The sequence below is a fragment of the Sus scrofa genome, chromosome 17 (genome assembly GCF_054392235.1).
Source record: "Sus scrofa isolate SSC_HxYL_T2T_F1_AM1 chromosome 17, Sscrofa_HxYL_maternal_Yorkshire_Landrace_v2.0, whole genome shotgun sequence".
Taxonomy (NCBI): domain Eukaryota; kingdom Metazoa; phylum Chordata; class Mammalia; order Artiodactyla; family Suidae; genus Sus; species Sus scrofa.
The window spans coordinates 69,387,442-69,413,581 of record NC_139399.1 but is presented as its reverse complement, the minus strand read 5'-3'; the positions used below and the strand labels follow the sequence as shown (position 1 = coordinate 69,413,581).

At 59.4% G+C, this 26,140-nt stretch overlaps 1 protein-coding gene across 7 annotated transcripts in view; it reads right to left on the bottom strand.

Annotated features, from left to right (window-relative positions):
• The window catches only part of OSBPL2 (oxysterol binding protein like 2), a 45,101-nt gene that overhangs the window by 6,470 nt on the left and 12,491 nt on the right, over window positions 1-26,140 (bottom strand). The window contains exons 2-9 of one of the 7 annotated variants that reach the window (XM_085003331.1): window positions 18,927-19,131; window positions 14,600-14,744; window positions 12,664-12,739; window positions 7,886-8,020; window positions 7,195-7,292; window positions 4,488-4,670; window positions 2,734-2,841; window positions 1,376-1,465 (exon numbers count right to left, since the gene is read on the bottom strand). In XM_085003331.1, coding sequence (XP_084859457.1) covers window positions 1,376-1,465; window positions 2,734-2,841; window positions 4,488-4,670; window positions 7,195-7,292; window positions 7,886-8,020; window positions 12,664-12,739; window positions 14,600-14,744; window positions 18,927-18,963 — 872 coding nt within the window. In that variant the 5' untranslated portion in view covers window positions 18,964-19,131. Of the gene's footprint in view, window positions 1-1,375; window positions 1,466-2,733; window positions 2,842-4,487; window positions 4,671-7,194; window positions 7,293-7,885; window positions 9,494-10,785; window positions 11,713-12,663; window positions 12,740-14,599; window positions 14,745-18,926; window positions 19,132-21,370; window positions 24,117-26,140 lie in introns of those variants that run through there. The other 6 variants (XM_021078214.2, XM_021078215.2, XM_021078216.2 and 3 more) reach the window with 6 other exon arrangements.

Here is a 26,140-nt window from a genome sequence, read left to right as displayed (position 1 = left end):
GAGAACCTCGAGAGAACTCTCCAGAGCAGCCCCTCCCAAAGGAAGGATGCCAGCCACGCTGGACCCCTTGCTTTCCTCTGCTTCTTCCAGCCGGGAGAGACGCGGCTGGCCACGCGCTCCCTGGAAACGCTACCCTGCCAGGCTCGGGACGTGCTGGGAGAGCCCCTGTGTCTCGCAGGCTCAGCCTGGAGGCCCAACAGACGGGGACAGGCAGCCAGTCCCCCACCAGCAGGCAGCTCAGTGGACTCTGCAAGCGACACGGGGTTTGCAAAGAGCTCAGGCCCGGCTGGGATGGAAAAACAAGGCGTCCCCTTCCGGCAGGAGCCGACCACGGTCTCTGTGGGTCCAGTCTGCAGGGGGCGCTACTCAGCGCTGGTCACTGCTGCTCTCACAGCAACCAGACTGCTGTCCTGCCCGCGGCCAAGCCCAACTTATTCCAACAGGCCAAGTGTCAGCGTCTTAGTCTAAAGGCGTTTGAAGGGCTCTGAACAGGTGAATTTCTGGCACCCAGAGGAGTGGGACAAGCAAAAGCGCCTACTGTTTCACCCTGGAAACGAGTCTACGTGAAAGTGTCTACATTTTAGGGAGTTCCCGTTGCGGCTCAGCGGAAATGAATCTGACTAGTATCCTTGAGGCTGTGGCTTCGACCCCTGGCCTTGCTCAGTGGGTTAAGGATCCGGCGTTGCCATGAGCTGTGGTGTAGGCCGGCAGCGATAGCTCCGATTCGACCCCTAGCCTGGGAACCTCCATATGCCGCACCTGCGGCCCCAAAAAGCAAAAAAGAAAAAAGTATACATTTTTAGGATCTGGGAAGAATTTTCAGGCCGTGATGTGGCCCAAATTACTTCCTGACAAAAAAGAGCCTGCAGGCAAGCACCTGAGGCAATGCACCCAGAGGGGGACCCCCACAAAGGCTGCTGCCACACTCCTGGCCACTTCTCTGCTCACAAACACCTTAAAAGCCCCCAATTTACAGACTGGAATGAACAAGTCACAGGCGCATGACACTCGTAAGCTTGGGTTTTGCCGGACAACTCGTGGCAGACGTCAGCATTGGGAAGGAGACTCGTGGGCAAGCTCTAAAATTCCAGCCCTGTTTGTGCGACTGCAGGGCTCTCACGTCCACGTTCTCAGCAGAAAGCACGCTCGCGTCTTTACCGTCGGGAAGGGACGGCCGGGCCGCCTCGCCGCCCCACGGGCATCACGCTCCCACGGCACCCTGCTTTCCCTTTGTGCTCGGTAACGAAACGTTTTTCTAAACCAGAAAGGGTCGTGAATTGCCCTAGGCGGGCACATGTCACGGGAACAACTGCATGGTGGGCGGCGCTGGCAGGCGGCGGACGGCACCCGGGACCCACCCCCCGCGCGGACCTACTTCTTGTCTTGAATGTGACCTTCCACTTTGTGAAGCTCTTTTCCAAACAGTCCGCAGGGTTTGAAGTGAAGTATACACTTGTCTCCAGTTCTGCAGGGAGAGCAGACACAAGCTACACAGCGGCACGAGACATCCCCCAAAGGCAAATCCAGAGAGAGTGAGCAGACTAGAGGCTGCCCGGGCGGGGGCAGCGCCAGGGCCAGGGATGGGCGTCTCCCAGGGCAGCCCTGCAGGGCTGGTGCACTAGCCAGTAAACCCACTTCAAACCACTCAGGTGTCCACTCTGACTAGCTGGATTTTATGACTTGCAAAAATACCTCGATAAGGCTGTTAACAAAGCCACGAGCTCCCGCTGCGGCTCAGCAGTAACGAAGCCGACTAGTATCCATGAGGATGCGGGTTTGACCCCTGGCCTCGCGCAGGGGGTTAGGGATCCGGCATTGCCATGAGCTGGGGTGTAGGCTCAAGCCGCAGCTCAGATCCCATGGTGCTGTGGCTGTGGTGGAGGCTGGCAGCTGTAGCTCCGATCTGACCCCTGGCCTGAGAACCTCCATGTGCCAGAGGTGTAACCCTAAAAGACAGAAAAAAAAACCCCAAAATCCCCCAAAATACAAAGCCACACAGGGATTTCCCTAGTGGTCTAGTGGTGAGGCCTGGGCGCTTCAACGGCTGCGGCCAAGGTTCAATCCCTGGTCTGGGAACTGAGGTGCCACATGAAGCCACATTAATGAATCATTTATTTATTGTCTTTTGTCTTCATAGGGCCGCACCCGCGGCATATGGAGGTTCCCAGGCTAGGCGTCAGATCTTATTTTTTTAAAGTCAACCAGGGACTCCCCACTGTGGCTCAGTGGTTAACGAGCCCAACCAGCATCCGTGAGGATGGGGGTCGATCCCCGGCCTCGCTCAGGTGGGTTAAGGATCCCGCGTGGCTGGGGATGTGGCTGTGGTGGAGGTCGGCAGCCACAGCTCCGATTTGACCCCTGGCCTGGGAACCTCCATAGGCCGCGGGTGTGGCCCTGAAAAGACAGATTAAGTAAACACATCAGTAAAGCCAGCGAGCTGTGAACGTCCAGGAATCAGCACGGCAGGCGGGACACCGGGCCAGACTGCGAGGGTGTCACCGTGTCTTCAGCGGCTGATGGCCTTCCATGGTGGCCACGCACGATTCAGGAGCGCTGACTGCAACGCCAGGGAAATTAACTCTCGTGCGGAAACGCAAAGAAACAGCAGCGCGGGGCCTGAAGGACGACCTCCACCGCAGCCGACCAGGGCCGGTCCGACCCCGGCCCGCGGGCCTCCTGGCGGCCCAGAGCTGCGGGCCAGGCGGGGCGGGGGGGCCCGAGGCGCCCGGCTACCTGTGGTTGAGGATCTCCACCGTGCCGTACTGCTCTATCCACAGCTTCCCGATGATCACGTTGTGGACGCAGCAGGTGGGGTTGGTCCACGTGTAGGCTTCCTTGTGCCTGAAAGACGCGGGACGCTCGGTCAGAGGCCAGCAGCCCGGGACGCGCGTGACCTCGAGAGCAGACGCCAGACGGAGTCCAACGTGACCGACTGAAACGCTGCCGAGGGCCGGTTGCTTTGAACTCCTCGACAGCGGCCGCTTCGTTAGCATTCGTTTGAAATGCCCTGCTTCTCTCCTTTGTAGCATCCACAAGGCTTTCCACTTAAATGTCCAGACAAGTTAATAAGTAATAAAGGCTGAGACAAAGCCAAGAGGTTCCCTGTGAAGCTGCCAGCAGAACGGCCCCGCGCCCGCACCTGCCACCCCCACCCCCCTCGGCCCTGGCAAGGGGAGGGTGCAGGGGTTCGACCCCCCTTCCTGCCCATCTTCCCCGCTCCCCAGGGGCCCTCCCCAAGGAGAGAAGAGACCCCAGCATCATGCAGAGAGCAGACTGCCACCGCGTCTCACCGGAGGCCACATCAAAGCACCACAACTAGGGCAAAAAGCAGTTCAGTGCCCAGTTCTGGTGGTGAATATCTGGGAATTCCTGCATTTCCCAGGAACCCAGAGGCGCTCACGGATGAGGTCTGGGGGTTTTCAGTTCTCCGGGACTCACCCCGAGAAAGCCAAGGGTACAGAGGGACGGCCCTCCCGGCAGAGGGTGGAGTGGAACTGGGGAGACCACGCCCCTCCAGCCTCGCGGGGCGCACACCTCAGGGCGCCTGCTGTGCCCGCAGCCTGGATGGTGTCTGTGGCAGTTTGGCAGCACTGAATGGATTCTGCTTTGAAGTTCTCTGAGCAGCAGAGTGGGCGCATTTAGATTTTTTTTTTTTTTTGTCTTTTTGCCATTTCTCGGGCCGCTCCCACTGCATATGGAGGTTCCCAGGCTAGGGGTCGAATCGGAGCTGCAGCTGCCAGTCTACACCAGAGTCACAGCAACACGGGATCCGAGCTGCATCTGCAACCTACACCACAGCTCACGGCAACACCAGACCCTTAACCCACTGAGCAAGGGCAGGGATCGAACCTGCAACCTCATGGTTCTTAGATTCGTTAACCACTGCACCACGACGGGAACTCCAAGATTTTTTTTTAATTCTATAATTTGGGGGGGGTGCGTTTAGATGTAATAGTGGTGGGCAGCCTTGAGAGGCCAGCCTGCCCTGCCCTCACCTCCTGGAGCCCAACCCTATGCCCCTGCCCTGCTCCGCACCCCCCCACCCCCCAGGGCTGGTCTGTGACCAACAGCACATGCGTAGAGGTGGTAAAGGCTCTGGTTACTCCTGAGATCTGGGTACGGAAGCCATGGCGGCATCGGTGGCACCCCACCCCCCCACCCCCCGGTCCTGGCTCTGGGCGATGCCTGCCTTGTCTGTGTAGCTCTATGGGGAGGCCCCAGAAAGCTGCCAGGGAAGACAGCTGGGGACAGACGCTCCATCCGGCTGTGCCCACCGGGGACCCAGATGGAGCCCCAGCCCCAGGCTCTGATTCCTCGTGCTCAGACACCACAGACGGGTCCTTTGAAGCCGCTGAACTGGGGCTCCCGCACAGCAGGAGATGCCGACGCGACGCTGGGACCCGCGGGAGAGAACGACCAGCCGTGAGACCTGCAGAGCGCTCTCCTCGGGGAGGGCCACCCCCCGGCAGGCGCCTCGCCCCACTTACTTGAGAAGCTCCAGCGTGATGGTGCCGCGCGGCTCGGCCTCCACGCTCTTCCCCCAGAACTTGAGCTTCGGGTAGATGGAGCCGTGAAACAGGAAGTCCTGGCGGAGGCCCTCCGAGTAAAAGGCGCTGATGGGGGGGTGGTGGCTGACCTGCTCGGATATGAATCGGAACCCTAAATCCTCCCTAGGGACACAGACAAGGAGAAGAAGGGAGCAGGAGGGAGGGTGAGGGCCTCGCGCATGACAGCGAAGCCCAGCGAGGCCGGCCAGCCGCCGGGCCCGTCGGTGACCCACACGCAGCTCAGGGCACCCGCGGGCAGGGCTGAGTCTGGGAGGGGCGCTGGGATCAGGGGACACGCATGCTGCCAACACTGCTCTCCGGGGTCTCATGGGGCCTAACGCTGACCCCCCACACACACAGCACGCCCCGGGGCCAACGTGACACACAGGACAAGCCAGAGGGTGGAGCCTTCCACCCGGACCTCTGAGAACCAGCGACCCGGAGGTTGACAGCGGAGCGCCACCCTAGTCCCGCAGGAGGCCAGCTGGCCGCGACCCCCGCGCAGGGCCTTCCCACCGCCCGGCCTCCCCGCCTCCTTTCAAGGCTCTTTCAAGGCTCTTGGGATTGTTGCGACGCAGGGTCTTACGCCCCAAGATATTCCTGGCCAGGAAACAGGAGTTTCAGCACACTCCCGTTTTCAACAAAAATGTCAGTTTTTAATTGTTCCAGAACTATGAATACACCCACAGCTGAAGTCATTAAAAATGATAAAAGCTAAACCACATAATTACTAACTTAACTGGAATCAGAATTTCTAGTCATTAGAGAGGAAGAAAAGTTGAAAAATTAGGTTTTGAAAGGCTGCCTACCGAGGTGTGTAATCTACAAAATGAACACTTGTCTAACAAAAGAAAGCGCTATTTTTAGTTATCCAAGAGCAATCTCGGAGGACAAAAGACGCTGGGGAAGGACTAGACTTGGCGTCGCTCCCCAAACAGGAAGACGGCTTCCTCTCCGCACACGCCCGCAGCGCGCCCGGGACTCGGGGCCAGACTCGCGAAGTCCGCCCGAGTTTAGGGAGAAGGAACCTGAATGACATTCCGGAAAAAAGATGAAGCACTGCCGGGGGCGGGGGGGGGGGGGGGGACACGCTGCCGCCAGCGTCTTGGGTGGTCCATACACTTGTAATCCCCTTGCTTACACTGTGCCATCTAGAACTTCATCGTATGATGCTTTGATTTCTGATTTTTCAATGATGCTTTCTTTTTTTTTTGCTTTTTAGGGCCGCACCCGCAGCCTATGGAGGTTCCCAGCTGGGGGTCAAATGTGGTGTAGCTACAGCCACCAGCCTACACCACAGCTCATGGCAACGCTAGATCCTTAACCCACTGAGCGGGGCCAGGGATCGAACCCGCAACCTCATGGTTCCTAGATGGCTTTGCTTCTGCTGCGCCATGGCGGGAAGGCCCAAAGGTGCTTTTAATAAACTGAAATGCTAATGACTGGCTCACAGCTAGACCAGGTCGGCATCTCGCCCACTGGCCTGGAGGCGTGCTGACGGGTGGGGGGGCGGGCAACTGCTGCTCAAGGGAAGCCTCTAAGGAAGAGGAAAACTGAATTCACGACGAAATGGCCCCGTTAAGAGCGACTCCCGGGCACGTTCGTGAGGAACCTGGGGCTCAGCCATCGGAGCCGACCTGCTTCTGGGTCCGGGTTCAGTCGTAGCAGAGCAGCCCCCTCGCTGCGACCGACTGAAAGCCAGCCCTCGACACAAGGGCTTGTGAAAAAGAAGAAAAAAGAAAAAAAAAAAAGTGACTCTCAGGGCAAGTCCTTCCCTCACCTGGGCCTCCGCTTCCCGCCTCTAAACTGAAGAAGCAGGGCTGCGCTCTGAGGTCCCGCTCGCGGCGACTCATGCCACAATCCACGGCCACCCCCTGAACCCGTCCGTCCTTTACAAAGAAGCCCGCGGGCAGCAGGCGTCACGCCCTCTCCCACCCGCCCAGCCTGGCAAAGGCAGCAGCTCTGGGCACGGCTACTCCACCCGCGGTGCCACACTAAGCGGCCGCGGGGAGTTGGGGAGTCGCGCACTAGGACGGGGAGAAGGGGCCAGCAGCCGCCCGTCCAGGACGAGCCGCGAGGGGCAGAATCTGAAGGCGACACGCATGCGGCTTTCCCACCCGCCAAGAGGCCGCCTGCAGCGGCGCGGGCCGCCCGCCTCGCCAGGCTGGCGATTCCTCCGCGAGGCCAAACCCAGTGCCGACACGCAGGCCTTGGCACACACTGGCAACCCTCCGCTCCGCGGCGGCTCCGCCGGCCCCGGGCCCACCGCTCCCTCCCCCGGGGCAGCTGCAGCCCGCACAACACTCGGAGACCACGGGCGGGAGCGCAGATCAAGCACGCTCCCCGCTAGCCCGGTCCCGCCGTCCCACTTACGGAGGAGGAACGATGCTGCGGGTCCAGCCCCGCGCAGAAAGGCTCCAACTCAAGCACCCGGCGAGCAGATGCCCGTGCGCTCCTCTCGGCCCGGACCGGACGTGCCCCTGGGTTTCCAGCCCGGCTTCCCCCAGGGCCCCGCTCCGCCAGTCACACCCGGAGCGCAGCACCTGCCCTCCTGCAGCGAACGCCTCCGTCCCTGCGGCCCGACTCGGCGTGGAGGACCCAGCGGGGGCACAGAACCCGCATGCCAGGCCACCCCCAGGCCCCTTACCTGATTAACTCGTAGGTCTCTCCCAAGAGCGGGTTGAACGGCTTGCCGGTCCTCTCCCACTGGGATGCCACGGCCGAGACGGCGAAGGCAGCTACGGACTGGACAGGAGCGCGGGCCGGTGAGAGGGAGCCGAGGGCGGCCCCAACACTCACTCTGCGACGTGTCCGTCTCCCAGTGGGGACACGTTTAAGCCACAGAACTTCTGGGGAAACGCTCTGTCACCCACACTTCCTCGGGGTCTCCGAGCTCAGGACTCTGCTCTCTGCCCCCAGCCGGGGCCTTCCTCGCAGGCCTGTCACACGCGCACACACACAATGCACACACATGCAACACACACACACGCAATGCACACACATGCACACAATGCAGTGCATACACTCAATGCACACACACACACACACGCACGCACACATGCTCACGCACGGGCAGTGGCGCCGACAGGACCCGAGAGCTGCGCCCCCAGCCCCTGCAGGTGCAGAGGCTCAAGACGCCTGAGGAGGACGTGCCCCCGGGGACACGTGCCTTAGCTGTGGGCAGGACAGCGCCCCAAGGTCAGTGTGAGCTGTGCCGGGCCCTCCCCCAGACGGCCCTCGGCTGAGCAGCCCAGGCCCTGCAACCCCGTGGCAGCCGGGTGGTGGCCACTCACTGAGAGTTACAGGCGGAGCAAGCGAGCGTGGCGCCCGGCGCCCACCTGCATCCTCTCCAGAGGCTGGGGCTGGCGGGAGGCCCTGTGGACGAGGTCCACGTGCTCCATGTACTCGGTGATCCGCTGCAGGAAGCTCAGGGGCTCGTTGAAGACGATGGGCATGGTGATTCTGGACAGTTCCTGCGGGCGGCAAATGCCCGTCACCAGCAGGCTCCCCGACACCAGGCCCCGCCCGCTCCGAGCAAACTTCTGGGGCAGCAGCTGCTGCTCTGGCTACGATTTTAAAGGCCCTGGGGGTGAGCCCTGGCTGGGGGTCGGGCCGCCACCCTTCCAGCAGCTCCACTTCTGTTGCCAGTGGGAGAGGATGCCGTGCCCACCACCCAACTCCCATGCTTGGGGCACATAAGCCTGCAGGAAGCACCCAGACCAGCCACTTGCAGTGCCTTCTTCATGCAGCCTCTGGGGTCCTAAGGCGTCGCTGGAAACCATCCCCCAAGGGCGAGGTGGGTGTCCTACTGCGGCCCTGCTCTCGGGTACCGGGTGGGCAAGGCCAGCGTGAGCCCTGCCTTCACACAGCTCACGGTGCAGGGAGAGCCAGGGAGGTGCTCAGGGGCCCCTGAGAGCTGGGGCTGGCGGCTGGGGCTCTAAGGGACTGGGAGAGGCAGAGGTCCTTCCCAGAAGCACGGCTGAGCCGCGCTGGACAGCTTGGCTTTGCTTTGTTTTGGTTTTGCTTCTCTTAGGGCTGCAGCCACGGCATATGGAGGCTCCCAGGCTAGGGGTCGAATCAGAGCTACAGCCGCTGGCCTACACCACAGCCACAGCAACGCAGGATCTGAGCCACGTCTGTGACCGACACCACAGCTCAAGGCAACTCCAGATCCTTAACCCACTGAGCGAGGCCAGGAATCGAACCCTATGTCATGGAAGCACCAGAGTGTGAAGGGGTGGGGTGGGGAGGGAGGGAGAGGGAGGGAAAGAAACTGCTGGCCTTGCTGGCGTCGGCAGAAAGGAAACAAGAAAGCACACGGAGATTCCACTGGACACCCGCTCAAGCGGCAAACCCCCAAACCTGCAGCCCCCGCCCCACCAGCGCGGCTGCCGGAGCCAGGCCCCGCCACCTGCTGGTGGGAGTAAACACGGCGCAGGTTTGGGGAGGGGGCCATCAGCAACCCTGCACGCCCCCTGCGTCCCACGTCCGGGAACCTGACCCACAGTTCCTCCAACAAGCCCAGCGAAGGGCGAGAAGTGACCCAAACATCCGACAGTAGGGCCGTGGCTCGTCAACCAAAACGCAGTGACCAAGAGACCGGGAAGCCGCTCACACGGGGCTGCGGTGGAGCGGAAAACAGACAGAGAAGCCTCTGGTTCCCGGCGGAACGGAGGAGACGAGGCGGTCAGCCCTCTGCCACACAGAGAGAGCAGCTGGAACGAGCGGCCGGAATGCTTTGTCACGGTCGCCTCGAGGGGAAGGGAGACCGCAGGGAGGGCCCGGGGCGGGGACAGACTCTTGGAATTTACCTCGTTGCAGAGGTCTGACTTTGGACCTGTCATTTTATTTATTTATTTATTTATTTATTTATTTTTGTCTTTTTGCCATTTCTTGAGCCGCTCCTGCTGCATATGATGGTTCCCAGGCTAAGGGTCGAATCGGAGCTGTAGCCACCGGCCTACGCCAGAGCCACAGCAACACGGGATCCGAGCCGCATCTGCAACCTACACCACAGCTCACGGCCACGCCGGATCGTTAACCCACTGAGCAAGGGCAGGGACCGAACCCGCAACCCCATGGTTCCTAGTCGGATTCTTTAACCACTGCGCCACGACGGGAACTCCTGTACCTGTCATTTTAAAACAAAATTCAATTTAGAACAACCTCTGGGGCAAATCACCAAGAGCAGAGCCTCCACTGAGGATTTAAAGCACCGTGACAAGGACAAGCACCAGGGACAGGCTCGGGTCGGCGACCCCGTCTGTGGTGCGGAGCCTGCTCTCCCGCACCGTCATGCGTCGAGCCCCTCATCTCCTGCGTCCTAGAAACTGCGGCTGTCAGTGTGGGAGAAAAGGGACGCGGACAGGAGACGGCAGAGACTGGACGAGTCCTGGCGTCCGAAACCAGAAGCATCGCCGTCTCCCCGGGAGAGACCTAGAAAGAAGACCACCAATCCAGTGGCCTCCCTGGCAGAGCTGGGCCCTGAGCTCTCTCCCTGGACCAGCAAGGTACGGGATGGGCACGGGCATCTTCTGAACGGAACCCGGGCCAGTCTGGAGAGTTCTCCCTGCCCAGTGGAAACCTGTGGACTGGGCACATCCCAGGGGCCGGACCCTGGGCTGGCTGGACATCCAGTCATGCTGGGCGACGCCAGGGAGCCAAGGGGAACCTCTGAGTGGCCCCGACTCTTACGCAGACCCCACTCACAGCAGAGAAGGGCACGTTCTCGCGACGGAAACATTCCCGGCCACCATGGAAGCCCTGGTGGACCACTGGGTCCCCACGACCCTTGGCAGCTCCAACTCAGAAGAAGGTGACGAGGGGTGTCGTGAGGCAGGATCCAAGCAAGCCCCCCACAGACACGGCCCACACAGGAGGACACGGAGACCACTGGGCATGAGCCCGGGGTGGATACTGCAGGATGTCGAGAGTAATGCTACCTTTAAAAGTAGGAAAACAGTACATTGTGACCATGCTTCAAAAGAATCCTCATCCTTTAGCCACAAGAAGAAATACTTAGGAGCTCCCGTCGTGGCGCAGTGGTTAATGAATCCGACTAGGAACCACGAGGTTGCGGGTTCGATCCCTGGCCTCGCTCAGTGGGCGAAGGATCTGGAGTTGCCGTGAGCTGTGGCGTAGGTCACAGATGTGGCTCGGATCCAGCGTGGCTGTGACTGTGGTGTAGGCCGGCAGCTACAGCTCCGATTCGACCCCTAGCCTGGGAACCTCCATGTGCCATGGGAGTGGCCCTAGAAAATACAAAAAAAAAAAAAAAAAAAAAAAATTACAAGTGAAAAGGTGTCTGGAGGAGAGCGGTGAAGGGTAAGCAGTGGAGGTGAGGCGGTGGAGATGTGGCCGTGACCGTCAGCAGTGGGGGCTGTGGTGGGGCGGCGGGGGCAGGGGTCCTCTCTGTGTTCAGCCTGTGGCCGTCCCAGCGAGCTGGGGAGTGCTGAAGAGGGGCGCGTTGCCTCCCGGGACGTGTGGACGGCCGCGGGACGGGGCTGCAACCCTGCAAGCTGAGGACGGCCAGCCCCGACTGCTACAGCTGAAGCCAGCCCCCGCCGGCGGCCCCTGGGGAGCCCGTGGAACCACATCACTGCCAAAGGACGTCTTGGTTTTCGACCCTGGAGAATTAAGACCCAGTAGCTTTCTGAGCCCATCATATCCCCAGAGAGACTTCTGTCACCACCGGAATCGTGCACAGAGTCAAAAGCTAAGAGGAGAGAGCTCCAGTGCACACGCCCGAACATGGCGCCCTGAAAAGCCACAGCCGTGCACAGATCCCGGACGGGTGCGGGCAGGGTCAGGTGCACAGCGAGGTTTTCCTAGAGCAGGGACGCTGCGGCAGCTTCACGTCCACCCAGCGTCCACATCGGGTCTCTACACGCCCTCCTCTAGGGAAAGGTCCCCGGGGAAACCGGGAAAGCCGGGCCCCGCGCGCCGGGTGAGCAGCAGCGCCCCGGGTGAACGCCGTGCTTCACACGCGCGATGTCACCGCTACAGGAAGCTGGGTGGAGGGGTCAGGACTCACTGCCCGAGTCTGCGACTTTACATAAAGTTGTTTCAAAATAAAAGGGTGACCGAGTTCCCGTGTGACACAGCAGTCTAGGGATCTGGCATTGCCACCGCGGTGGCTCGGGTACTGGTGTGGTGCAACTTGATCCCCGGCCCAGGAACTTCCATATGCCGCAGACGGAACCAAACAATAAAAAATATATAAATGAAAGTGCTGAAATTTCCTCTGGGGAAATGGGTTAGGGTGAAAAATAAATGCGTTAGAAGCCTGGGCTGGAAGCTGCCCTGTGGGGCACGTGCCGGGTGAAGGGTTCAGTGTCGCCACGGCTGTGGTGCAGGTTCTCACTGCAGCCCAGGTTCAATCCCTGACCCAGGAATTTCCATATGCCGCGGGTGCGGCCGGAAATAAACAAAACAAAATCAATGCTTCTCGGCAGGGCTGGTGGGAGGGACCCATACGTAAACGAACGGCACCCGGGCTGAGGACCGTCTGGGAAGGGGTGCAGCGCACCTGTAGCCCACAGAACCCGAGTCTGAGTCCCCAAGTGCTGGCCGGGGACAAGGACGCCCAGACAGCTGGCAGGAGCACGCCACCCTCCTGAGAAGGACCAGCTCGGGCTCCCAGTCCGGAGGGACCATGACGGAAAGGCCTGCAGCATCTGGACACTAAGTATCTGACCAGCTCTCCTGTTAAGGCCCAGGCTGGGTGGCTGGGGGACTCGGAGCCTCGGTCCTGTGGGTCCTGCAGGCCCGCCCTTGGCTCAGTGTGGCCAGGAGCCCTGGCAAAGCCCCCCCGGCAGGTGGATCATCCGAAGCCAGTGATGACAGCACGGCACGGAACACGGAGGGAGGCAGGGGTGAGCCCGCGTGACACCCCTTCCGTCAGAAGCCGACCTACACAGCGGGCCTCCCGCTGCCCACGAGGACTCAGCTCCCTTCGCCACCTCCCTCGCCCGCTTGCTCCGCCTGTATCATCGTCTCGCCTTCCCGCAGCCGACAGACACGCAGAGCGCAACCGAAACCACCAGCAGTGCCACCAGTCCGCAGGCGCTGAAAGCGTTTAAACTGCCCGCTTCGAAGCGAGTCCACCCCAACTCACCAAGCCAATGCATTTTTTCAATATGCTCCACACACTGAAGTCGCTTCTCGTGAACATCGGGGCGGGCAGGGACGTCCTGCGAAGGCAACCAGAGGGGCACAAATGTCTTCGGCCCACGCGAGACGCTCCCGCGGCCGACGGATTTGCTCAGGGACCATTTTCGTCCAGGTTTCCTCTTCTACCCAAGCACCAGGCTGCTCTAGGCTGGCGGCCGGGGAGGAGCAGAGGGCCAGCCTGCTGCCGAAGCCCAAAGGGAGGCCTCTGCGTGGGGGGTCTGCAGGGCCTCCGGGAAGGACGACTTTCCTCCACGGAGCTGGGAGACGGGCCGCCCCGCCCCGGGCAGCCAGGTGCCAGCAGCCTGGGGCAGCAGCAGGACCACAGAGGTCGGACACAGGCTCTTAAGCCCTGAAGCATGGGCTCATCTTCCTAAGGGGGGGGCTCCTTCTTGGGGGTCTTCTGCTGAAACCAAGACCCCTGATCACAGCCAGCTGGGCTGGGGCCACACCAGTGCGAGGCACTGTCTCTGCCTGGGATGGAGCTGGGGCAGAGGGAGGCAGGCTGTACGGAGGCCGCGGGAGGCCAGGGCACCGCCATATGGGGCCTGCATTCCAGAAGACACCCTGGCGTTTCTCTAGCGTGTCCCAGCCTCGTGTCCGCTGCTCTCGGGTGGCTTCTGACTTGCGGCAGGATGGCCCTGGCTCTAACCCTGGTCCCCAGGACGAAGGTGACCTGAGTGCTCCCCGAGGGTCACACGGGGATGGCAGGGGAGGGGCGTGCTGTGTGTTCAGGGGTGGGAGGGAGTGGAGGGCAAGGCCGCAGAGATAAAACAGGAAAGCAAGCGGCCACGAGAACGAGGAAGCTCGCCCTGAGGGGTGGGAGAGGCCCTCGGATGACCTCTTGGGGAGCGGGGAGGGGAGGCAGGAGCCGAAGGGGCGCAGGGCGCAGGACAGACAGGCCCCGGCGCAGGGACGGCTGGGGGCACTGAGACCACAGAGGGGCCGCCCCCCCCGCCCCCCCGGCAGAGGTGAGGATGCAGGTCCCTGTCCCGAGGCGGCCTTAGAGCTCGCCGCCCAAACCAAGAAGAAAGGGCCACAGAGATATGGCTGGGGCGGGGAGCAGCAAGGAAGGAGGACAGGGGGCTCAGGAGGGGTGGCCAGGCTGTGACAGAGGACAGGAGAGCTGAAGGCACGTCTCAGAGGCCAGCGCGTACGTCTGGGGGACGGGCAGGAGACGGGGAAGGAGGGCGACGATTCCTGAGGATGGGGGGGTCCAGGCCACGTGAGCAGGCGGCAGGTGCTCTGACACTCTGAGCACCGGGCCGGGGGATGGGGTGGCAGGCGAGTCCCCAAGTGGGAACAGGAAGCAGACACTGGGTCTAAGCACAGGGCCCAGGTCTGGAGTGAGGCTGGGCTCTTCAGAGCTGAAATGCAAACAGCATGGGGCGGACAGCCACTGCCACCACCCTGGGGCTCCACCTGCCTGCCTGTGTCCTCCCTTCGGCTGGCGAAGGCGCGGTCCCACCTGTGCACAAGGGCAGCACAGCAGGAGGAGAATGGAATGCGGTCCCGCTGCCCCGAAGGCGCCACCCGGCCTCCCGGGTGAGAGGGCGACTCGGCCAAAGGGAAGGCAGCTCTGCGCGCAGCCGGCAGAAGCGCTGACAACACCGCGCTGGCCGGACGCCAGGCCCCGGGCAAATGCAAGGGCGCCCAGCAACACCAAGGCAGCCCCTGCCACTGGCGGACGGGGGTCAGGAGATGAGGACGCAGGGGCCACTGCGTCTCGGAATCTGGCTGGACAGGGCCCTGCTCCCGTCCAGAGGGACCCGTCCAGAGGGACCCGCCCCGAAGACGCGGGACCGGATGCCCCTCCGCTCAGGGCTCCTGTGAGCCGAGGGGCTGCCCGAGTGGGTGGGGGGAGGCCACTGTGGGTGACATACCTGCGCTTCCGAACTCCGTTCCCCTGCGGAGGCCTCTCCCCCACTTTTCCAATCCCATTACTTTTGCTGGTGTCCACATGAACCACTCCAGTGACTCTCTGATTCGCCTCTGAAAATTCCCCAGAAGAGTTATCAGAATCCAAGCCTGCACGAGACAAGCAGAGTGGTCATTTTTGCAGGACGTGAACACGCACAAGCCCACCTCTGAGAATTCGGACTCGCCTGCAGCTCTAGGCGCCGCGACACACTCAGAGCCATGAGCTCCGCCTCCCAAAGACCCAAGGCGGCCAACAAAGCGCGAACATCCGCAGAGGCCACGGCCCGGCCCCTTGCGGGCAGCGCTGTGCCCAGCGGATGTGGCTTCTCACCACCGAGTCGGCCCTCCCACCCTGCAGGCGGCGTTCACACCTAACTCGAGCTGCAGCACGTCCTCAATGCGCCCTGGTCCTGGGTCCGAGGACACCGCACGGCGCAAACGCCCCCGCGGAGCCTGCCAACCCTGGCCATAACCGCACTGGGCAGAGCTTGGGCAAAGCCTGTGTGGCTCCCGGCCCAGCCGGGCCCCCGAATGCGTCTCCCCACAGGGGCGGTGCTCAAGGCCCCTTCTCCACCCTGACGGCTTCCCCAAGGCCTCAGGGGCCTAGAGCCAACAGGAGGCTGATTCGCTGGATCAATCACTCGAGGAAAAGGGGGCCCTGCAGGGAGGGCCTGACGCCGGGGGCGGGGCCTGACGCCGGGGGCGGGGCCTGACGCCGGGGCGGGGCCTGACGCCGGGGGCGGGGCTCTGGACCACAGAATCCCAGTGCGACCGTGACTTCATCAGGGAGGGCAAGTGGCCCAGGAGGAGCCCCTCACTTCACAGAGAGGAGGGTGAGGCCAGGAGGGTGACTGTGGTCAGACACAGGACAAGCAAACCTGCTGAAAATAAGCCCCCTTGAGAAAAGGCAGAAACACCTCTTTCACCTTCTCCTCCACTGACAGATTCACAGAGTGTAGCAGAGCTGAGAATTACTACCCCAGGATTTGGAAAGGGCACATTAAAAATGAACCTCCTGGAGTTCCCACATGGAGGACTAAGAATCCAATGGCAGTGGCCAGGTTGCTGCAGAGGCACGAGTTCGATCCCTAGCCCGGCACAGTAGGTTAAAGAATCCAGCACTGCCACAGCTGCAGTGCAGCAACTGATGCTCTGACGCAATCCCTGGCCCAAGAACTTCCATATGCTACGGGTGTGGCCATAAAACTTTTAAAAAGAAAAAAAAAAGAATTTCTTAAATGATTGAACTTTCTTTTTCCTTCTTTCTTTTTTTGGTCCCCTTGCAGCATGTGGAAGTTCCTGGGCCAGGGGTCAGAGCCAAGCCACAGCTGCACAGCTGCAGCAATGCCACATCCTTTCACCCACTGTGCCGGGCCGGGGATTGAACCTGTGTCCTGGTGCTGCAGCAGGCAGAAGTCCCCAGGCCAGGGTTGGAACCTGTGCCACGCAGCCACCCAAGCTGCTGCAGCGAAAATGCTGGGTCCTTAACCCGCTGCACCACACAGGAGCTCCCGATACTTTCCGAAATAGCCTGTCACCTCTAGTTTTTGCTATATATCCCAAAAGCAACACCCCCTACTCCCCAGGCTAAAAGCCTGAACCGCTCCCAGCCTGAGGAAGCTCAGTCCCAGGCCCACGTGTTCCCTGCACCGGTGTCCTGTCCCAGGGCCTTCCTCGGAGCTGAGACTCTGGGCCAATGCTGCTAGAAAGTTCATTCCAGTTACAACCCAGCGTGTGGCCAGGAAAACGAGGCAGCTCCCCCGCCCCCGCCCCGACAAGCCCGGAAATCTTGTCTCTGATGAAGCCAACGCTGCTGCGTAAGGTTAAACGTTTTCATACAGAAAAAGAAAACGCAGACCAGCAAAGGAAGGACTTGAATCACCCCTAATCTGATCCCTCGGAGACACCCCCCTGGAAAGGTCAGTCTGACGGCTTTCTTTGGCCGTGCCTGGGGAATGCAGAAGTTCCTGGGCCAGGGGTCAAACCCACGTCACAGGAGTGAGCCGAGCCACAGCGGGGGCTCTGTTGGACCTTTAACCCACTGCATCACAGGAGAACTCCCAGTCTAGCTTCTCACAGCCCTTACTCTGCTCTTATTTTTCAGGTACTTTAAACCTTTTGATTTAAAGGTACCGATTCTTGGGAGTTCCCGTTGTGGCGCAGCAGAAACAAATCCAACTAGGAACCGTGAGGTTGCAGTTCAATCCCTGGCCTCGCTCAGCGGGTTAAGGACCCGGCGTTGCCGTGAGCTGTGGTGTAGGTCACAGACGCGGCTCGGATCCCGCGTTGCTGTGGCTGTGGTGTAGGCCGGCGGCTACAGCTCTGATTAGACCCCTAGCCTGGGAACCTCTGTATGCTGAGGGTGCAGCCCTCAAAAGATAAAAAGAAAAAAAAAAGACAAATAAAAATAAAGGTACTGAGCCTTGCAAGAAGTAACTGCCCACTGAAGTCATTCAATTAATAAGTGCTGGGCCTGACTCCTTTTTAAATTGGAGTCACAAAGTCAGGCCGATTCCACAGACAGTGAGGCCGTCGGGATCACTGCATCGGCAGGACAGGCTCCCGTCTAATCTCCGTATGGGAAGCAAAGGACTGAGGTGAGCGCTTCCTTCCACCTCCACACCCGCCCTGCGCCTCTGCCTCGGGGCCTCGGACGGCCAGGCGTGCGTCGCCTCTGCGCTGCGCACCCCGGCTCAAGTCCTCCTGGGGAAAGGCCTCGGGGAGGAGTTCAGAGACACGCGGCGTGTGGGTCACACCGGCTCCAGGTGGCAGGCATTTGCCAGGAGGCTCCCAGGTGAGGGCCACGCGGAGGCCGGGCTCTCCTGGTTTCAGACGCGGTCACCCCGGGGCCTGGGCGGCCGAAGGCGGACCCCCTGGCCAGCCCCCCTACAACTGCTTGGTGGGAACGCAACCGACGTCCGAGGGCCACGGAAACACGCTCCCCAGGAAAGCCCATCGACCAGGAGCATGTCGGCCCAGAAACGGCGGGAGATGACGTGGGAGTCAGCCTCTGAACAGCAAGGGCTCCGAGCCCCCTCCTCCCCGGGTTTCAGACAGAATCTGCCAATCATCTCAGGCTGCCGGTCCATCAGCCAACTCCGACCTTACGTGGGGAGCAGCCGGCCCAGGAACGCGCCCAGGAGCACGGGGACAGGACCCCGTGAGACAGGAGCTCTGGCAGGGACAGCAGTGGTGCCCGGGGGACAGTGTCATCCCCCAGGAAGGACTGGTGTGCTGGCCCCGCATCCTTGGGCACCGACTGCAGAAGCGCCCCTCTGCTGGCACTCGTGGAGGTCATGGCTGAAAGCCGGGCAGCAGTGATGTCTCTGAGTGGCTGTGTCTGTGCTCCGACCCCCGAGGAGGGGGTGGACCGGAGGGTCTCCTGAAGCCCCTGCGCACCAAGCACAGCGTTCGGCAGAAGACTCAGCCATGCTCCTTGGCTGACGAGGGGCAATGGAGGGCAGATAATGGGGGGCCTCTTGAACTTAAGAGTCTGGGGACCCCCGTGGTCACCTGTCCCGCAAGTGTTCACGGAGGAGAAGGGCCTGTTCTAGGCAAAGGGAAACAGCCCAGCCACCCACCGAGAGACGCCTGCCCCGCCCCACACTCTGCACCCCCCGGCTGGAGGCCAGCACCCAGAGTGGTGTGTCAAAAGCAAAACAGGAGTTCCCGCTGTGGCTCGGCGGGTTAAGGGCCCAACACAGTGTCCGTGAAGATGGGGGTTCCATCTCTGGCCTCGCTCAGTGGGTTAAGGATCTGGCATTGCCGTGAGCCACGGCATCGTTGCAGAGGCAGCTCAGATCTGGTGTAGGCCGGCAGCTGCAGCTCCGATTTGATCCCTAGCCCGGGAACTTGCACGGGCCGCGGGTGTGGCCATAAAAGGAAAAAAAAAAAAAAAGAGAGAGAGAGCGAAAGAGAGCGAACGTGCGTGAGAAAGAAACAGAACTGAACTTAGAGTCAGTAAGCGCTGCTGTGAAAACAAACACATTTACTGTCTGGGGCCGCACGTTATCAGCGCAGAAACGGGGCAGTAATTTTTGATTGTTAAGTACAGACGCTGTGAGAATACTGCCCACCTCGCTAGGAGCCAAGTGCAAACGTTTACACCCAGGGCCACTCTTCCACACACTGAGGTCCCGTCGTCCTTTCCCTGGTCTCCCCGGGCCAGACGATGCTGTCCCCCAAACGCGGGGCGGGCGCGTGCGTTCACTTTTCCTCTCCCCCGAGGCGTCCTGGGCCGCCCCCTGTCCCCGGCGGCGCGGCCCCCCCGGGGCCGCCGTCCACCCTCACCTGTGACGGCATCGAAGAACTCCTCCTCTCCGTTCATCCTTCGGCAGCCAGGCTCCTCCGCGCCGAGGTCCGGCTTCTACGGAAGCATCGTGTGGGCTACATGGACGGTGTAAGAAATGCCACGCGACCAACGCTTTCCCGTAAACTCCACCAGGCACGGGGATCTAAGGGGGGAAAAGCACTCTGGTGACTGAGCTTTCAGAAGCTGTACGGTTCCGAAATATCCTGAAATTCCCACTGGCCCTTCCTGAGCAAAGAGGTAAAATGAATATGCGCTCACACGAGAGGAAACGTTAGCCGAAGAGTCACTTTCAAAACCACTGTCCAGGGAGTTCCCTGGTGGTCTAGTGGTTAGGGTTCGGCGCTTTCATCACTGCCGCCCGGGTTCAATCCCTGGTCTGGAAACTTCAAGCCGCTGCACACCACGCACCCACCCCCCAAAAAGGACCCCTGTCCACAGTTGCAAAGGGAGCGGGAAACATTTCCCGGGGCGTCGTGTGGACCGTTCCAGAGGCAGCCCCACGCGGGGGCCCCACAGGCCTCGCTGACAGTCACTGAAAATCTTTAGCAGAAGCTGGGACAAGGGGTGTGAATAAATGCAAATTTACGCTCAAACATCTATTTCACACCAACTGTAAACCGATTTTCAACCCTAGAGCATTAGGACTGCTGTGTAAGTTGGCCGCTCGCAGCGTAAACTGCCAGCAACTCAAATTTGCTCAGTGTGTTAGCAGAACTCAGGCAAAGGAACTTCTCCCGTCGCAAAGAGCCACATCTCGCAAGGGACAAGAGGCCAAAGGAAAAGGTCAACCTTGCCCCCAAAGGTTCCAGCTCTCATGAAGATAAGCGGAGACCTCTCTTCGCTGTGGGAGCCGGGAGCCAGGGGACCAGAGCCCCCCCAGCTCTGAGGGCAGCGAAGGCACAGCTGGTCCCGAGGGCACACGTCCTCTGCCCCGGGAGTGGCTGCTCGGCGCTGGGTGGCACCTCCAAAGCGCTCCTCTCCGGGCCCGTCCCGAGCACACGCACGGCACAGCCGACGGGCGTGAGGCCACCGCCTCTTCCGTCCCAGGATCTCCTCTTCCCTCCCCGCCTTCCCAGCCGCCCCGGCAGAACCAGACACCTGTGCAGCCTCTGGAAACACCCACACGAAGCCTTGCTCGCTGGCCCAGAGTTAGGGGCTTCTTTGCAAATTAGAGAAGCTGTCACTGCTTACTGCAGACTCCTCTCTGATAAGCCACTCAGAGAAACCGGGCTTCCCTGTGGAGAAGCGGCTGGGGGCAGGTGTGAGACGCGCACGGGCAGAGGGAAGCTGGCAGGACCTCGCGGTCAGGTCAGACGAACCTCCGAGGCTCCCACCGCAGCAACGGGGCCACCCGAGCACATCCCACACCCGAGAGCCTGCCGGCTCCCAGAGACGCTGATCAAGGACTGGTCACCACTGGACAGTGCCAACGCATTCTTCTGAAAACTAGGACACGACAGCCCAGGAGCCCTTGAGCTGCTTCCTGTGCCACTTTCTCGAGGCCTCCCTGCCGATCCACGGAGGAGGCAGGGTCTGTGCCTCACCGGGGCCAGCCCTGCAGGTTCCCGGGTCCGGGCACGGCCCACCCAGGCCACGCCATCGCAGGCCGGGGCACAACGCGCCTCCTCCAAAGGGGTCCTGCCGGGGACATCGGGCCAGAACCCGGCCCTCCTCCCCTTTCCCGCCTTAAGAAACAGAGGGGCCAGAGGTACATGCTGGACTCCACCACGGGGACACGGCCGGCAAACCCAGCCCCCGGGAGAGTCTACGGGGCCAGACCCCGTGTCTCCAGCCAGTAAGGGCGGGGGGCGGAGGGCGGGGCTGGCGCGGGGGCGCTGGCGGTGCACAGCGCGCAGGTCACGGCCGCTCGGGTCAAAGTACCTCGTGGGGAGCAGTCGGCAGCAGCCTGGCAGGACAAGACCTGATTTCGTCAGCGAACGAATTCGAGACGGGGGAAGGGAGTGGCAGAGGTGAAGGGACATCTCACCACCTCCACTGAGGGGGCAGTTTCCCAGGTGTAGACGTGTCAAAACATATCTATGTCAGTTACACCCAAAAAAAGCCACTTCAGAAGGCGGCACGGGTGTCGTAATCGCATTTCAGAACTACACACCCAAACGCATCCGGATGACATGGTATCGGGCCTGGAATTTTCCTCAAAGTGACTTGCGAGGGGCCAGAGGTGATTAAGGTGACAAGATGGGCCATGAGCTGGGAAACTGGAGAAGCTGGAAACGGGCCCACAGGGACCACTCTGCTGTTCTGCCTGCTTTTCTGTATGTTTAAAATCTCCCATAAGACAAAGCAAGCGAAAGCCATGGTATTTTCCATTTGTTTAATTAAAAAAAAAATTTTCTTTTTGTCTTTTTAGGGCTGCACCTGCAGCATATGGAGGCTCCCAGGCTAGGGGCTGAATCGGAGCTAGAGCTCCCAGCCTACACCACAGCCACAGCCATGCAGGATCCGAGCCACATCTGTGACCTACACCAGAGCTCACGGCAACGCCGGGTCCTTAACCTACTGAGCGAGGCCAGGGATTGAACCCGCATCCTCATGGATGCTAGGCGGGTTCATTCACCACTGAGCCACGACAGGGACTCCGGTATTTTCCTTTTTCACATGCCCCTCACCCATAACAAAAGTCCTACGGTTAAAAGAAACCAGTCAAAATGTACGGAAAGTCTTTAAAATGAGGGAATAGGATATCAGGTTGGACGGTGAGGACACAGGCTAGGCTAACAGCTGGGACGGTGACTCGGCTGCAGCCCGTGCTCCTGCCATGGGAACCACGTGGCCTGACCAAGCATCTGAGCCCACCTGGGGAGGCCTGTCCCTTAGACACCAGCCGCGCCGCACCCAGGCGAGGCCAACGCCTACACAGCAGCACCAGGCTTGCTGACATGAGTGAGTTCAGGCATTAAGTCCACGCAGCCTCCAGGAGTTCCCGGGCCACTCATCTTTATCCTCTTCGTCTCCCCGCCGAGACAGCCCGTGATCCCGTGACCAAAGCCAGACAGACACGACGAGAAAGGAGCAGCAACGACATCCCTGGCAATACGAGGCAACAGTTCTCAATGAAATACTGGCAAAGGGGAGAGAGCAAGACGCATTCAGCAACCCGCCGAGAGGACCGTGTGCCGTGACCAAGTGAGTTATTCCGGGGGTGCAAAGACCATTCGATATACGAAACCCACGGAGGTAGCAGGTCACACGAACAGCACAAAGGGGGAAACACACACACCATCACCTCAATCCACATGGGAAAGTCACCTGGCAAAAGTCAACACCTTGTCATGTCAGAAACTCACGACACACCAGCAAGGGCGGGACAAAGCAACGAGAGCCACGCGTGGAAAAAACCCACGAGCTACCGTCCTCCTCAGTGGGGAAAGCTCAGCCCTAAGACCAGGACCGAGCCGAGCATGTCCACTTGCTTTATTCATCAGGGTACCGAAAGTTCCCACCCGAATCACTAGGCAAGACAAGTCGGCCAAGTTGGAAAGGAAGAAGTAAAATTATGTTTGCAAATGATATGATCTTATATAGAGAAAACCCTAAAGACTGCACCAAAAAAAGCCCATTAGAATACATGAATTTGGCAAGGTAGCAGCATACAAACTTAACATGCAAAAATCAAAAATCAAAAATGCGTTTCTTTCTTTCTTTTTTCCTTTTTGGCTGCACCCACGGCATGCGGAAGTTCCCGGGCCGGGGATCAAACCCACGCCACAGCAGCAACCCGAGTCCCTGCAGTGATAATGCTGGATCCTTAACTTGCTGCACCACAAGTGAACTCCGGGTGCACTTCTATACACTAACACGAACGGTCCGAAAAGGAAATCCCCAAAACAATTTTGCCTACGATACCGTCTAAGAGAATAAAATACTCGGGAATGAATCAGGGAGGTGAAGGACTACAATGAAAACTGTAAAACGCTGCCAAAAGAAGTTCAAGACAGGAGTTCCCGTTGTACAGCAGTGGTTAACAAATCTGACTAGGAACCATGAGGTGGCAGGTTCGATCCCTGGCCTTGCTCAGCGGGTTAAGGATCCGGCGTTGCTGTGAGCTGAGGTTTAGGTGGCAGACGCGGCCCGCATCCCGAGTTGCTGTGGCTCTGGTGTAGGCCGGTGGCTACAGCTCCGATTCGACCCCTAGGCTGGGAACCTCCATATGCCGTGGGAACAGCCCAAGAAATGGCAAAAAGACAAAAAAGACAAAAAAAAAAAAAAGTTCAAGACAGAGTCCAAGGGAAACACACCCCATGTTCACGGATTGGAAGACGGGCTGGCACGACGTCAATGCTCCTCAAAGCCACCCACAGACTCAACACGATCCTGCATCATAACCCCAGCGATCCTTTTGGCAGCGACAGAAAAGGCCGTTGTAAAATTCACACGCAACCCCGGGTGGCCCTGGACAACCACAACACCCTTGAAAAAAGGAGAACAAAGTCAAAGGACTCTCCCTTCCTGATTTCAAAACTGAACTGCGAAGTGACGGTGATCCAAACAGTGTGGCACCGCACAGACCGACACAGAGACCGCCGGGCGGAGTCGAGAGCTCAGACGCACAGCCTCAAACACGTGGGCAAGTGACTTCTGACGAGGGTGCCAGGACCATCCAAGAAGGAGAGGGCTGTCTTTTCAAAAAGCGGTGCTGGCAAACTGGACACCACAGGCAAGACAATGCCGTTCGACCCTAACCTGCCCCGTGTACAAAACCAACTCAAAACGGATCAAGGACCTAAAGGGAAGACCTAACATCAAAAACTCCTAGAGGAAAATATAAGACAAAGCCTTTGCGATTTTGGACTTGGCAATGATTTCTTGGATAAGACACCAAAGGCAGAAGCAATTAAAGAAAAATTAGCCTAACTGGACTTCATGAAAAATTTAACAATTTGAGGAGTTCCCGTCGTGGCGCAGTGGTTAACGAATCCGACTAGGAACCATGAGGTTGCGGGTTCGGTCCCTGCCCTTGCTCAGTGGGTGAAGGACCCGGCGTGGCCGTGAGCTGTGTAGGTTGCAGACGCAGCACGGATCCCGCGTTGCTGTGGCTCTGGCGTAGGCCAGTGGCTACAGCTCCAATTAGACCCCTAGCCTGGGAACCATCATATGCTGCAGGAGTGGCCCTAGAAACGGCAAAAAGACCAAAAAAAAAAAAAAAATTAACAATCTGTGCATCAGATACTATCCACAGAGTATAACAGCAACCCCAGAACCAGCGAAAATATTTGCGATTCATATATCTGATAACAGATTAATGTTCTGAACATACAGAGAACACCTAAAACTCAGTAACCAAAAACAAGCCAACTGATTCAAAAACAGGCAAAAGCCCTGAACAGACATTTCACCAGAGAAGACACACACATGACCAATAAGCACACGCAAAGATGCTCAACTCACTAATCATCAGACACACACAGATCAAAGCTCCAACGAGCTCCAACCTCACACCCGCTAGGATGGCTCCATCAAAACCCAGAAAATGACACGTTTCCTGAGGATGTGGAGAAACAGGAACCTCTGGGCACTGCTGCTGTTTTCGTTGCTGGGGCAAATATAAGACAGTTCCTTAAAAAATTAGAAATAGAATTGCCATACAGTCCAGCAACTCCACTTCTTGGTACAGACCCCAAAAACGGAAAGCAGGGACTCAAGGTTTTTTTTTTTTCTTTTTTGGCTGTGCTCATGGCACATGGACATTCCTGGGCCAGGGATCAAACCTACACCACAGCAGTGACAACACCAGATCCTTGCGAGTTCCTGTTGTGGCTCAGTGGTTCACGAATCCGACTAGGAACCACGAGGCTGTGGGTTCAATCCCTGGCCTCGCTCAGTGTGTTAAGGATCCGGCGTTGCCGTGAGCTGTGGTGAAGATCGCAGACACGGCTCGGATCCCGAGTTGCTGTGGCTCTGGTGTAGGCCGGCGGCTACAGCTCCAATTAGACCCCTAGCCTGGGAACCTCCATATGCGGCGAGTGCCGCCCTAAAAGACAAAAAAAAAGACAGAACAAACAAACAACAGATCCTTAACCCACTGCACCACCAGGGAACTCCTCAAAGAGATATTTAGACACTTGTGTTCATAGCAGTATTACTCACAATTGCAAAACATGGAAGCAACCCAGGCGTCTACCCACAGACAAAGGATAAGCGAAATGCAGTCCAGACGCCACAGAAGATTGTGCAGCCTTAAAGGAAGGGAATCCTGCCACAGGTGACAGCAGAGCTAAACCCTGAGGACGCTGTGGCCAATGAAATCAACCAGACACACCAAGACAAATCCTGGGTGATTCACTGAGAGCAGGTCCCCAGAGGAGGCGGGTTCCTAGAGACAGAGCTAGTGGAAGGCGGCTGTCGGGACGGAGCAGGGGTGGGGACGTGGGGCCTAACAGGGAAAGGGTTTCCATTTGACAAGACGAAAGCACCATGAGGACACACAGTGGTGCCAGCCGCACAAGGACGTGCATGGTACACAGCCGCTGAGCTGCGTACCTAAACACGGTCACCACCGTTTTGTTTTCTTTGCGGGGGGTGTGCCTGCGGCACGAAGAAGTTCCCAGGCCAGGGATCAAAGCCGAACCTCAGCAGCAACCCGACCACAGCAGGGACAACACTGGATCCTTCACTCGCTGAGCCACCAGGGAACTCCAAGACACTAATTTTTCTGTGTATTTCACCACAATTTTTTGAATTGGGAAAAAATACATTAGCAATTGGGACAAACAAGAAATGAACAATTACACACGGAACTCCCTGCACTGGGTGCCAAGCCCACGCATCACCACTCCCAAAGAAAGCCCCCACTGTTTCCAGGATAGAGTCCAGCTACGAAGGCCCCCAGGCCCCCACCCCTCCCCCCTCAGGGGGCGCTTCTCCTTCAAACAGCTCCAAGCAATGCCAGGAACGACCCTGCCAGCCCTTCCCCCAGAAAAGGTGATGCGGAGACTGCAGAGCCGCCAGGGCAGCGCTGGGGGCGGGCGGGGGGCACTTGGGAAACTGAGGAAGGAGGTGAGAAAGAACCAGCCAGGGAACTCGAAGAGAAGATTCCGCGAGGCTTAGTCCCAGCCCTTCCCCACAGAGCCCCCAGCGCAGGTGAGACCTGGCCAGGGCCTCGGCTGAGAGGCCAGCCTCACTGGTGGGACACAAGCTCAAACCACCAGAGGCATGAAACTGGGTTTCTGTC